This window comes from Pteropus vampyrus, unplaced genomic scaffold, assembly GCF_000151845.1.
Source record: "Pteropus vampyrus isolate Shadow unplaced genomic scaffold, Pvam_2.0 Scaffold322, whole genome shotgun sequence".
NCBI classification, from domain to species: domain Eukaryota; kingdom Metazoa; phylum Chordata; class Mammalia; order Chiroptera; family Pteropodidae; genus Pteropus; species Pteropus vampyrus.
This window is the reverse complement of record NW_011889103.1, coordinates 1,613,232-1,627,130: the sequence shown is the minus strand read 5'-3', so window position 1 is coordinate 1,627,130 and position 13,899 is coordinate 1,613,232. Positions and strand designations below refer to the sequence as shown.

Genomic DNA, 13,899 nt, shown 5'->3' with positions numbered 1-13,899 from the left:
GGAATGTTGTATCTGAACTGCAAGTGAACTGTTTTTTGTTTTCCAACCAGTCCTAATAAAGCAGAATTCATCAGAGCCAAGTATCAGATGTTAGCATTTGTTCATCGCTTGCCCTGCCGGGATGATGATAGTGTGACTGCCAAAGATCTTAGTAAGGTGGGTCACACCTTTTAAAATCTCTAAAATTGCTGGATGAAACAGCATATTGTTTTGTTGGGTGGGGAAAAACTTTAAAAGGAAGAAAAGAAAAACAAAACAAAAACTATTCACTAAATAATTTATAACAGCTTTTTTTTGCAATTGGTTTTGTCTTTAATCTTACTTCAGATGGCAGCCATTCCTGTTAGCAAAGCTAAAGGCAAAGAGGAAAAATAAGTATTTACCAAAAAAAGTTTGTGTTTTTCAGACATGGTTTGAAAATTGTATTTCTGTAAGGTGTTTTTTTTGTTGTTGATTTTGAAATAGGAACCATCTCAGAGTTTGTTTCTAGAAGGGACTAGAAAGAAAGTTTGTGGGATTTCTTCAGGTTTCTAGGTTGCATACTAAGTAGGATCTTCAGGAAGCAGGGTGTGACTCAAAGCTGTAGTACACAGGATGATTTATTATACTTGTAAAATGAGTAGATGGCTTTATGTGGGCCTTTGCGTGTTCTTGAGAGATGCTACAAGAAATACACATTTTTATTTTCAAAGCACTGCTTTTGGCAGATGCTCACACAGAGCACTGGGTACTCACAGTTCAGAATTTTAAACTTTGCATAGAAATATATATTTCTTTGTTTCTCATTACTTCCATTTTTTGTTACTTCCATTACGGAATAAAATGTGGCATGTGTGTTTACCACAATTCTAAAAAATAAAATAACTGAAAAAAATAAGACTTAGATACAGATGTTAGGGTAGATTTCTTCATATATGTGATAAAGGTTTTTGCATTTTCTACAATTCTAGGTTAGAATTAAAGGAAGGCAGATCATCTTCTGAATATATAAACACTTTTCTGCAATGGTACAGAATTTGGTATACTACAGGCCTGTTTCCCACCCAAAAAGACTTCATTAAAGCCTTATATACAAGGCTGACAAGCATAGTGTTGTGGTGGGGGTGTGGTATAAGGCAGAACCCTGTAATTTTCACAGTGTAGGATATGAAACCTTAAATCCCTAGATTCAGTAATAACAACAACAATAATAATAATAGCAGCTGTATTCTTTGAGCATTTCCTGCGTACAAGCTCCATGCTAAGCACTTTGTTGTATCATTGATTTCTTATAGTAATCCTGTGACTAGGTGGCATTATTATCACCATTTAGATATAATGAAACCGAAGTTCTGATTGCTTAAAGAACTCCCTCAAGGTCACATAGCTTGAAGGGTGTATGGTTTGAAATTCAGGTCTTTCAGACTTTAGAGCCGATCTCAGTCACCTCCTCATACTGCTTCTCATTCAGTGCCTAATTGTGCTACTTAGGTAGACTCCGCATTTGGGCAGGTCGACCTTACCCTGTTTTCCTTAACCATAAAATGGGCCTGGCCCCGCCTTAGTGCCCAGGGCTGGTTGTGACCAACAAGAGAGAGACTGCTTCTTGTACCTTACTGAGCTAAAGAAAGATTATGTGTAACTAACATAACATATTAAAATGGTCTGCCAGATGCTGTAGTACATCACTTTTTACACTTTTAACAATATTTTTTGTCGGTGTGTTTTTCAGCAACTCCATTCAAGCGTGAGAACAGGGAATCTTGAAACCTGTTTGAGGCTGTTATCTTTAGGAGCACAAGCCAACTTTTTTCACCCCGTAAGAAAGCATGAATCAATCCACATATTAAATTGAAACTAAGTGGTTCTGTTTGTGTAGTCTTTTGTTTATTTACTTTGATTTTTTTTTTTTTGGTCTGCTTTTTATTAATGATTCTTAGGAAAAAGGAAACACCCCACTCCATGTTGCCTCCAAAGCAGGGCAGATTTTACAGGCGGAATTATTGGCAGTATATGGAGCAGACCCAGGCACACAGGATTCCAGTGGGAAAACTCCTGTTGATTATGCAAGGTAAGAGATCTAGATTCTTGTCTTTTCTCTCGGTTTGGGCTTATTTGTGTTGTGTGTGATTCATTGTTAAGTGGCTAAATTGTGTAGGATTAACATTTAACCCCTTTAAACATTTACATTTATTTTGCACATGACATTTCAGATGCATATGAGCTCAGAGCCTGGCAAAGTCAGAGAAAGTAGAACCATTAGCCAGTGTGCTTAGTTTCCAGTCTTTGATGTAATAATCCTTTATGATGTTGTGGAATTCAAGACAAGGAGTCTTAATCAAGTGTCAGTAATGGCAAAATCTCCTCATTTTTAAAATATTTTTAGTCATTGCTTATACTTAAAAACAAATCCGTATAGCTAGATAGATATGTGATAAAACAAATACAGTAAAATGTTAATTGTAGGTTTTAGGTAGTAGACATCTAGGTACTTGCTGTAAAATTCTTTAAATTTTTCTTTGTTTAAAAAATCTGACTGTGAACTGCTAGAAAGGTGAATCAATAAATCTATAGGTTAGTCTTGAATATCATTTAAGTGACTGGATGAATCAAAGATAATTTTTCAAAATTATCTTCGTTAACTGCAAAGCACTATACTCTGCCCTACAAAAAATGAAATGGACAAAATGACAAAACTCTGCCCTCCCAGAATTTACTGTCTCATGGAGAAATGATTCATAAATGCATGAGAGTTTAATGAGGCAAGATAATGTAGAATTCATTGCCAAAATGGATAACTGGTCTTGAAGGGCGTATATTATATAGGGTTTCTTCATTGTGGCTCAAATCATTAAAAAATTTCTTTAGTTGGTCTCTGAAGAATGCGTTGAATTTGGGTGTATTTGGGAGGCATTCCATGTGAAAAGAAAGACATGAGTCAAGTTCAGGAGGGAGGGATGGGCAGCACATGTTCGCCACAGCAGAGGACCTGACTAGATAGTGCAGAGTGTGTCTGGGAATATGAGAGCTAAGGTGTTGACGAATACAGTTTTTCATCAGATCTAAGACTCCACTGTTTGTATGGGTCATCATTATTTCATATATCACTAAAAAAGAAAAAAACTTGACCAATTAAATGATGATGTGTCATCAATTGTAGGATGCTTCCTGATTCACAGATGTTAAAAAATGAGGAAAAAAGATGTGTGTCACAGAAATCAAAGATGTGTGGTAGGTTGGAGAATATTTTATAGTACCTTAAATGGTAGGAAGAAGAAAGAAACTGACAGAAACGACATCTTTTAAGAGGAAGAGAGCCCTCAGTAAATGATACTTATCACCTACTTTGGAATTTTTTCATGTATACCTTGCATATAATTGTCTCTCAGCATAATAATATGTTTATGTGCCTTATTACTAAAAGGATTTCAAACAGCTTAGGTATTTAGTTCATGAACAAAGAGAGGGAAACAATATTTTCTGTTACAGAAATTGAAGATAAGGAGGTGAAAGTAGCTACAGGTATAGATTAGATTAGTCTGTCTCTCCCTGAATGGAAGACCTTGAAGTGCTTACTCACCCAAAGTGAGGCTGGTCTTCAGGAGCATTTAGGAGAAGGACATTCTTTAAAATTTTGATGTCCATAGTCATCCCATCCTTACTGATTCAGAATTTCCAAGAGTGGGGCTTAGATATCTGTATATTTTTTAAAGCACTCTAGTTAGTTTTTAAGAATTTCTACCCTAGAACATTTATTAAAGTATTCTGTCTTATAAATTAATAAAGGAGAAGAAGTAATTCATATTGTGAAAACAATTTATAATTGTGGGAGTCAAAGTAGACCTTGACAATTTACCTCATACAAAAAGGTTGATGATTCTAAAAGTCATATTTAATCAATCACTTAGATATCTCAGGAGATGTCTCTGTACTTTTCTATTCTAGAGCCAGTGAGTGGTGAGCAATACAAATGGTACTTTGTTTTCTCTTGGTAGGCAAGGAGGGCACCATGAGCTGGCAGAGCGTCTTGTAGAAATACAGTATGAGCTGACTGACAGACTAGCCTTCTATCTCTGTGGCAGGAAACCAGGTGAGTTAAAAGACAGAAGCCTCTCCACAACTTCAGTCAGTCAGTCTCTGGAAAAACAAGTTGGGGCACTGTCATTTTTGACCTCTACTTTAACATATCTTCAAAAAGATTGCAAATAAGGATTTCAATTTGAAATGACAGCATTTTCAGTTATATGTAAAAGATGTTGGTCAAATCTTGACTTTTAATTTTTAAAACTTTATTTTAGCTCTAGAGTTGTGACTGTTTTAAGTATCAAAGAACATAATCGAACCAAAACTGAATGTGTATCACAGTTCTTGCGCATAATAGGACTAGAAATAGAAGAGCAAAGCAGTCACTACTGTAGTTACTTGAAGAATCCTGCTATCTAAGTAATGTAAAAATCCAAAAGTGAACTTTGCCATTAGCCACCTTTATTTCAGAGGTAGAACTGGGGTCGGCAAACCATGGTCTATGGGCCAAATCTAGCCTATCACCTGCTTTTTTAGTAAAGTTTTATTGCAAGATACCCACACCCATTTCATGTTGTCTGTGGCTATTTTTGCACTACAGCAGCAGAGTCTAGTAGTTGAGTATTTGTGACAGAAACCATGTAGCCACAAAGCCTAAAATATTTACTGTCTGGCCCTTTACAGAAAAAGTTTACCAATCCCCAATGTAGAATATCCACATACATGTATGCAGTGGTTCTCCATCTTGGTTGTTCATAGAGTTAAGAGCCCCTGGTATGGTTCCATTTCCTGGTGAGATGGAGTAAGCACACCCCACTCTGTCTCTCCTGAAGACAATTAAAATCCCTGGACAAAAGGTATGGAGTAGCTATCTAAGGACTCTAGCTAGTGGTTTAGAGAACTCAAAGTACCATCAAACTAGTGGTGAGTATCTTGTTTATTTTGCTTCTGATATGGCCTCCACAATAGCCTGAAACTCGGAATTGCATCACAGATGCAAAGAAGCCTGCCTTCTTTTTCTGGTCTGAGAAGCAGGAAATGGAACTCCCACCAAACAGAGAGTAAGGGGAATCCCCTCGTTCTTTTTTTCTTCTTTCTTTTTCCCCTACCCTAGGCCCTAGGCAAACTTGTGGCTACAGTAGTGGCAACAGCAGTGGCATCACAGGTGCCTAAATCTCTGACCAAGAGCATGAGGGGAATCTTGACTGCTTTTCTTTTTCTCTTTATTCTCTCATCACTTGGCCTGGGAGGCAAAATCTAACCCGGTCAGTTTCCTGCTAAAACAAAAATATTAACAAGCTCCATAGAATTTAAGGAAGACTCAGAGTCTCATAACATAATATTCAAAGTATCCAGGATACCATCAATAATTGTCATATGAAGAACCAAGAAAGTCCCAAAGACTTGCAAGGGGAAAGGCAGTCAGTGGACGCCAACCCCAGATCACCGGGTGTTGGAATTATGAGACAAAGATTTAAAAGGCAGACAGTAACTTCATTCTTTAAGAAGTGTGAACATTCTTGAAACAAATAGAAATATAGAAAGTCTTGGCAGAGAAACAGAAGATATAGAGAAGAACCAAAGAGAAATATTAGAACTAAAAAATATAATAACCAGAATTTTAAAACTCACTGGATGAACTAAATTAGCAGATTGGAGATGACAAAGAAAAGAGCAAGTAAATTGAAAATAGATCACTAGAAATTATCCAGTTTGAGCAATAGAGAAGGAAAAAAGACTAGGAGGGGGAAAAACTGGACAGAGCCTCATGGACCTATGATCAGACAATATCAAAAGGTCACATTTGTATCAGACTCCCAGAAGAAAATCAGAAACTAGTGTGGTGCAGAAAAAATATTTGAAGAAATATTGGCTAAAAACTCTAAATTTGACAGAAAACAAACTTACAGATTCAAGAAGCTCAGAGAATTCCAAACCAGATAAACTCAAAGAAATTCTCAATCAGACACATCAAATTCAGACTGCTGAAAACCAAAGATAAACATCTTGAAAACAGCCAAGGTAAAAAATGACATATAACATACAGAAGAACCATTATTTGACTGACTGGATTTCTTATTAGAAGCTATGGAGATGAAAAGGAAGTAAAACAGAACTTCGTTTTCATTGAAAATAGACTTCAGGAATGAAGGTAAAGACATTTTAAGATGAAAAGTAAGAATCAGTTGCTCTAAGAAAAATGCTAAAGAAAGTTTTTTTGGGTGGAAGGGAAATGATACCGGAGGGAACCTTGGAACTTCAGGAACAAAAGAAGAGCAACAGTAGTGATAAGTATCTGGATAAATGTAACAGACTGTGTTTTCCTCTTAAATTCTTTAAGATATGTTTGAAAGTTTGAAGTAAAAGTTAAAATTGGTCAGGTTTTTAGCATATGTCAATGTTACACATTTGATAACTACAAGATAAAAGGTGAAAGAAATAGGAGGTAAGATTGCATTCTTAAAATGGTAAAATGTTATTTCCAAGTAAATTGTAAAAACTTATGTATATTATAATCCCTAGCACAACCACTAAGACTGTACAATGATATATCGTCAAAAACTCTAGAGATAAGTTAAAATGGAATATTAAAAGTTACTCAAGTAATCAAAAGATATTTTGATACAAAATATTAAAAGAGAGGAACAAAAAACTGAAGCCCAAACAGAAAATAATAACATTATAGACTTAAGTCCAAACATATCAATAATTACATTAAATATTAATCATCTGAACATACCAATTAAAAGCAGAGATTGTCAGAATGGATTTAAAACAAAAAACAAGCCATAACTATATGCAGTCTACAAGAAACCCACTTTAAATGTAATGATACAGTTAAGCTAAAAACAAAAAGTTATAAAAACATATACTATGCAAAACACTAAGTAAGAGAAAGAGTGGCTAATATCAAACAAAATGGACTTCAGAACAAGGAAAATTAGCAAGGATAGAGAAGTATATAACATGGTGATAAAAGAATCAGTTCACCAAGAAATAACAATTCTAAATGTGTTCACATTCAGCAACAGAGCTTCAAAAAATACATGAAGCAAACTGATAGAAATAGGAGAAAAGGTCAAATCCACAATTATTATCGGAGACTTAAAAGTCTTCATTTAGTAATAGTAAGAGAAATCAGCAAGGATATTTAACTGAAACTAAATCATCAACCAACTGCATTTAGTTGACATCTATAGCATACTCTACCCAACATCATTTCTTTAAAATACACATTGAACATTCACCAAGTTAGACCATATCCTGGGTCATAAAAGAAACCTTAGCAAATCTAAAAGAATTAAAATTCTGCAAAGTGTATTCTCTAACCGTAATGGAATTAAGTTTATTTTTATTAGGAAAATACCTACATGCCTACATGCTTGAAAATTAAAAAACATACTTCTAAATAATCCATGGGTCTAAGAAGATAAATTCTTACATTAGAAAAGAAGAAAGGTCTGAAATCTTTGTGTCCCCCTTAAGAAACTAGAAAAAGATGAGCAAAAGAAACCCTAAGCAGGCAGAAAGCCAGAAATAATAAAGATAAGAGCAGAAATCAATGAAATTGAAAAAAAAAATGAATCAAACAAAAAGCTGATTCTTCAAAAAGAATAAGCAAAATTGGTAAATGTCTAGCCATACTGCAAAGAAAAAAGGAAAGAATACACAGAGTAGGATATTACTACAAACCCCACAGACATTAACAGGTAATGCAAAAATATTAAAAGTAACTCTGTGCACGTAAATCGAAGAACTTAGATAAAACAAACCAATTCCTCGAAAGCCACAAAACTACCAACACCTACCTAAGAAGAAAGAAATACTGTAAATATATAATCCTATGTTTTAAAGAATTTGAATTTGTTCTTAAAAACATTACATTAAAACCCTAGCCCAGATGATTTCACTGGTGAAGAATGAACAGACTGAAGTGATGTTTCTATATAGCAATACAATAAATATGGTTTATGACTGGCATGGTTTGCTGTGTTTGCAATTATGATTCTTAATGCATATTTTTAAGTGTTTGGAATTCACATTTTAGGTTTTTACATAACAGACTATTCTATCAAAATTTGAAAAATAAATAACATCAGTTCTACAAGATATTTTTTAGAAAATAGAAAGGGAAGGAGCACTTCTCAAGTCATTTTGTTAGGCCAGCATTACCCTGATACTAAATCCAAGAAATGCAGCACAAAAAAGTAATCCTTGTAAACAAACACCAAAATCCTCAACAAAATGTGAGCAGATTGAATCCAACAATATATAAAAAGAAAAATACAACATACAAATGGGATTTACAGATATGTAAGACTGATTAAATATTTGAGAATCATTTATAATGTAATTATAATCTGTCACATTAACAGACAAAAAGAACACTATATAATCTTATCAGCTGATGCAGAAAAAGCATTTAACAAAATTCGACACCACTTCATGATTAAAAAAAAAAAAAAAACTTAGCAAACCAGAAATAGAAGGGACTTCTTTTAATCTGATGGAGAGTATCTCTAGAAATCTACAGCTAACTTCATCCTTAATTATGAAAATTGAGTGCTTTTGCCCAAAGATCAGGAACAAAGGTAGGAAGTCCACTCTTATCACTCCTATTCAACATTGACCTAGAAATCCTAACTAGTGCCATAAGACAAGAAAATAAATGAGAGATATACAGATTGAAAAGGAAGAAATAAGACTGCTCCTATTCATAAATGAGATGATTTCTATGTAAAAAATTCTAAGGAATCTATGGTAAAGTTCCTAGAACTAATTGTGTTTAGCAAAGTTGCAGAATACAAGGTGGATAAAGGTCAATCATATTTCTACAGACTAACTGGACAATTGGAAATTGAAACAAAAATAATACCATTTACAGTAGCTCCTGATCAAATACTTAGGCATAAACCTAACAAAATATGTATGGGATATATATGCTGATGTATATATATGTAGTTAATACGTACAAAATGCTGATGAAATCAAAGAGGACCTGAATAAGTGGAGAGATACACTGTGTTTATGGATTGGAAGACTCAGTATAGTTAAGATATCAATTTTCTGCAAATTAATTTGTGAATCTAATGCAATTCAGGAATTTATTATCGATGTTATTCTGAAATTCTTATGGAAAGCAAAGGAACTAGAATAGCCAAGACAGTTTTGCAAAAGAATAATAATAACATGGGAGGACTCACACCACCCAATTTTAAGATTTGCTGTAAAGTTCTGCTGTATTCAAGACAGTGTGGTTATGGTGAAGAGACAGACACAGATCAATGAAACAGTATAGGAGTCCAGAAATAAAACCACATAATTATATTCAATTGATTTTTTGACAAAGATGCAAAGGCAATTTAATGCAGGAAGGATAGTCTTTTCAGTATATGGTGTTGGAACAACTGGACGTCCATGTGCAGAAAAAATGAACTTCAACCTCGCATCTTCTAGAAAAACTCGAAATAGATCGTAGATCTAAATGTAAAACATAAGACTATGAAACTGGAAGAAAACGCAGGAGAAACTGTGATCTTGGATTAGATAAAGTACTTGAATGAAGCACCAGAAGCATAAGCCATAGAAGAAGATATTGGTACGTTGGACTTTGTCAAAATTTAAAACTTTGGCCCTACAAAAACTGCAGTTAAGGTAATGAAGAGCCACAGACTGGGAGAAAATATTTGGAAATCACACATCCAACAAAGGACTGGGATCCAGAATATTTATACTTAAATACTTAAAAACTCAGCAGTAAGAAAACCCAGTAAAAACTGGGCAAAGACAATATACAGTTGGCAAATAAATAAGCACATGAAGAGAGAAATTCAGCACCATTAGCCGTTGGGGAAGTGCAAATTAAAAGTACAACGAGATACCACTGCATACCTATTAGAATTACTAAAACTAAAAAACAAAAAACCTGACAATTCAAGTGCTGAGGGAGATGGGGGAAACTGACATTCATTGCTGGATAGAAAACAAAACGATTGAGTCACTCTGGAAAAAAGTCTAGCAGTTTCTTACTAAGTTAAACATATATTTACTTATAACCCAGCGATCTCATGCCTAGGTGTTCAACCAAGAGAAATAAAGACATGTTTACACAGAAACCTAAACATGAATGCATATATTGGCTTTATTCATTGGTTTGTGATTAGTGTTCTCCAGAGCTAGATTAGGACTGAGTCAGCTAGCATTTTAGGAAACTGAGCCTCTGCCTGGATCTGCCAAGACCACTGCCCCAGCCCTGACTGTTTTATACTAATTGATTAATTTGAAGGTGAGCCACCAAATCTCAAGGAAGCTCCACTCATCTCACATAGAGAGTTAATAGAAGCCTGCTGTGAGCTAATTCAACTCCATAAATGTTCTTTTCATGGCTGAAGATCATCAGTTACACTGGGGATGAGCAAAGTGTAAGGATTAGGATGAGCATAGGCTTTCTGCCTAATGATGTGTGGACCTTTGTATCAGAAGAAAATGAAGATATGATCCTTGCTACTGTCCAGGTCTTCTGGAATTTGAAGCCAATCAGGCAACTTCTGTTCTCTCACATAATTCATAATTATGGGAAGATACTAACTGAGAAAATAATGGTGGTGTTCTTTTATAGATCTTATCAATATATCAACAAAACTTTGGCTTGGTTTCTATTTCAGATCACAAAAATGGACAGCACTTTATAATACCTCAAATGGCAGAGAGGTAAGTTCATTGAAATACTGATCGATTTTATTTGTCACTAGTATTTCCTTGGTTGTATAGTGTTTAAGTGTATTATATTTTGTGTTTAACAAAGCCCATACATTTTTCTCTTTTATGGCTATACAATATGGAAATAAGACGGCTGTAAGTAAACCACCATGTAAAAACTTAAGTTTGAAAGAGCACAAGTAACAAATTTATTAATAAGGAAATGGGAGTCAATGATATTGTCATAGTTTTAGCCAGTTTGTGACAGTATATTGTGTCTATAGATTATATTCACAGAATATTTCTGTTTTATAAAAGAGTATATTCTTAGTCTGACAGGGATCTGCAAGTTTTATTTGTTGTTGTTAAAGGCTGGATAATAAATATTTTAGGCTTTGTGGGCCATACAGCCTCTGCCACAACTGTTCAACTCTACTGTTGAAAGCATCCATGGATGCTGTGTAAATGAAGGGCATTTTTATTCCAATAAAATTTTATTTTTGGATACAGAAGTTTGATTTTACATAATTTACACAAGTTATAAAGTGTTATTTTTCCTTTTATTCCCCAGCCATTTAAAAATGTAAACACTATTCTTAGCTCATGGGATGAACACAAAGTGGGCTATAATCTGCCGACCCCTGGTCTGTAAGGTCAGATGAATTCATGGCTGTAGGAATGAACCTTTAATTTTGCCAATTCTTTGTACAAATACTGTCAAGAGTTTAAGAAATGATTAATTGCTATTCCAGGTGTAATCTTGCCATTCTGGTTTTTCACATTCTGCCCTTCCTGTATTTTCTTCTATCATGCTTTTTTTAAACACATCAAAAATTGTGATTTTTCACACCAAGGGCCAGGGGACTAACCTAGCAGTAGTTTTTGTCTTTTAGTAGGTGATTATTTTTCTTTTTACCATGTTACAGGATTATGGCATTTCTAGAAGGAGTTACTTTCACCAAGTTGTTATAGTTAAAGTGTTCTCACTGACTCTATTGGGTTTTAGAATTTGGGGCTCTAACCATGTCCATGAACTATAATTAATATCATGATCCCTTGGCTATCTTAATCTTCTGTAGAGCTCACGAAAATGATTTTCTTTGCTTATTAGTTTTGTACATTTTCTTAGCAGCCTGGATTTGTCTGAATTGGCAAAAGCTGCTAAGAAGAAACTTCAATCTGTGAGTATCTCTGTTTCCTAGTGAACTCCAGTATTGTAAATGTATCCTGCTAAATACCTGTTCTCAGCTGGTTACCTGTTGTATCAGATGACTCTGTTTCATACTCTTAGATGTTGTTAAATCAAAAGCAGACCATTGAGTATGTAGCAGTGAAGACTGGAAGTGCTATTAAGTTTAGAATATCCAGTTTATTGGCTCTGCTTCAAATGCCATTTTTTTCTGTCATTTTAAATGCCTTTGACATTAGGAAATTTCTCCTTGTAAGAGTTCCTTGTTTTTCCCAATGTAAATGAGTAAGTGGGACACTTCTTGGGATTACTTCCTGTGGCCTTAGAGGATGCTAAAGAATGATAAAGGCTGTTGCTGGAATGGTGAGTACCATAGATTTACTTGCTGCCATTGGAATCCAGCCACCGTTGTAATTCTCTCTCATATCCCATGCCATTTATCAGAGCTTTGTAAATGTGTGCTTCAGAAAGCTGATGGTCCTGCCCAAGGGTATGTGCTCAGAGTTTGCCAGGTTCTACAGGTCAAACCTCACTTTAATCTGAGTTTTTCTTTCCAGGCTGCCCACCTCACCCTTAGTCAGGAATCTACTTCTCTGGGAATGCTTTCTCTTAGTTTAGTCCCCACAAATGAAGCCTCACCAGGGCACTTCCTCAGCTGTTTTCACCACCAGATTACACTCCTCAGCTGTTCTCATTGATCTTGGGATCAGAACCAAGATTCTTCTTTTTGTAACGTTTAATGGCGTTATCCAACTCTCACCTTTTCATTCTTGCCCTACTTCCCATCTGGTTCCCATTGTGTGTTTGTGTGTATATGTGCTTAAATATTTCATTATGGATTAGCCCCTGTCTGAAGCTATGAGCTGCCACCTTCAAGTCCTCTTTCAGGAATCTTTTTTTGCCTGCAGTATTCTCCTTTCCCACCTCCATCCCTTTCATCATTCAAGCAGCCGAAATCTGACCACCTTCACAATGTAGGTAGTTTTCCCAAAGCACAGCTGAAATTGCAGCTCCTAAAAATTGTGACTTTTTCTTCATTCCCCTTTTCACTGGAGACCCTTTATTAGAATGGCATATAAAGTACTAAATATTACAGAAAATGAATTTATCATTACTAGTATTTAACTGTAATATGAAATAAATGTATTTTATGCAATTTGTTTGGTGTCTCTGTGTTCTATATCTATGGTTTTGTGTGTCTGTGTTTTATTGCCTTTCTTAAATTAAGGAGGTCATGTAGTAAGATGATTAAGATGATAAGCTTTGGAGTCAGATAGCACTAAATATTCTGTGATTTCCTTTTAGTTACTTATAGTATGTAATCCAATTTTTATTTTAATTCCAACATTGTAAATAAAACCCAAGCTCCCTTTGACTATCCTATATTTGCTAGGCTGAAAGCTACATGAAAGCCGGGGTTGCATCTGTAATAGCTCTGGCATATGGCAATATCTAGCATGTGGCAGGCACTAGATAAATATCTGGAACAAAGTTGAGTACAGCTCTCAAGAACTTGGGCTCTGGGTCAAACTGGTCAGGTATAGATCTTGGCCCTGACAAGCTAAGAAGCCCTTTCTGTGCCTTGGTGTCCTCCTAGGAAGGTAGGTAATGATCCAGCAAGGGTTGCAGATCAGACCTGCTCTGTGAGGGTGAGCTGCTGTTGTTGCTGACCACCTTGTGGTCTCCTTCTTAAAGGTGAGAATGAGAATGACCTCACAGCTCTTATCGGTGCCAAGTCAGTGTTTATCCTACAATATCTCCATTTCTACCTTCCTCCTTTCCTTCCTGCCTTCCTTCTTCCCTTTGTTTCTCGCTCCCCTCTTTCTCCTCCCTAATGAAAAGCTGAAAGAAATATAATAAGACTAATATAGTCCTTGAATTAGCAAACGTTAACATTTTGAGAGACTTAAACTTGGATCTCACATCCATCGTTTATTGGCTTTGTGATTAGGCAAGCTGTGAACTTCTGTGCCTCAATTTCCTTGTCTGTAAGTGAGATAATAGTTTCT

At 35.3% G+C, this 13,899-nt stretch overlaps 1 protein-coding gene across 3 annotated transcripts in view; it reads left to right on the top strand.

Annotated features, from left to right (window-relative positions):
* GIT2 (GIT ArfGAP 2) overlaps nucleotides 1–13,899 on the top strand; it is a 36,474-nt gene that overhangs the window by 7,525 nt on the left and 15,050 nt on the right. For all 3 annotated transcript variants that reach the window (XM_011377824.2, XM_011377826.2, XM_011377825.1), the window contains exons 5-9: nucleotides 1,712–1,798; nucleotides 1,920–2,050; nucleotides 3,975–4,069; nucleotides 10,668–10,713; nucleotides 11,831–11,882. In XM_011377824.2, coding sequence (XP_011376126.1) covers nucleotides 1,712–1,798; nucleotides 1,920–2,050; nucleotides 3,975–4,069; nucleotides 10,668–10,713; nucleotides 11,831–11,882 — 411 coding nt within the window. The remainder of the gene's footprint in view (nucleotides 1–1,711; nucleotides 1,799–1,919; nucleotides 2,051–3,974; nucleotides 4,070–10,667; nucleotides 10,714–11,830; nucleotides 11,883–13,899) is intronic.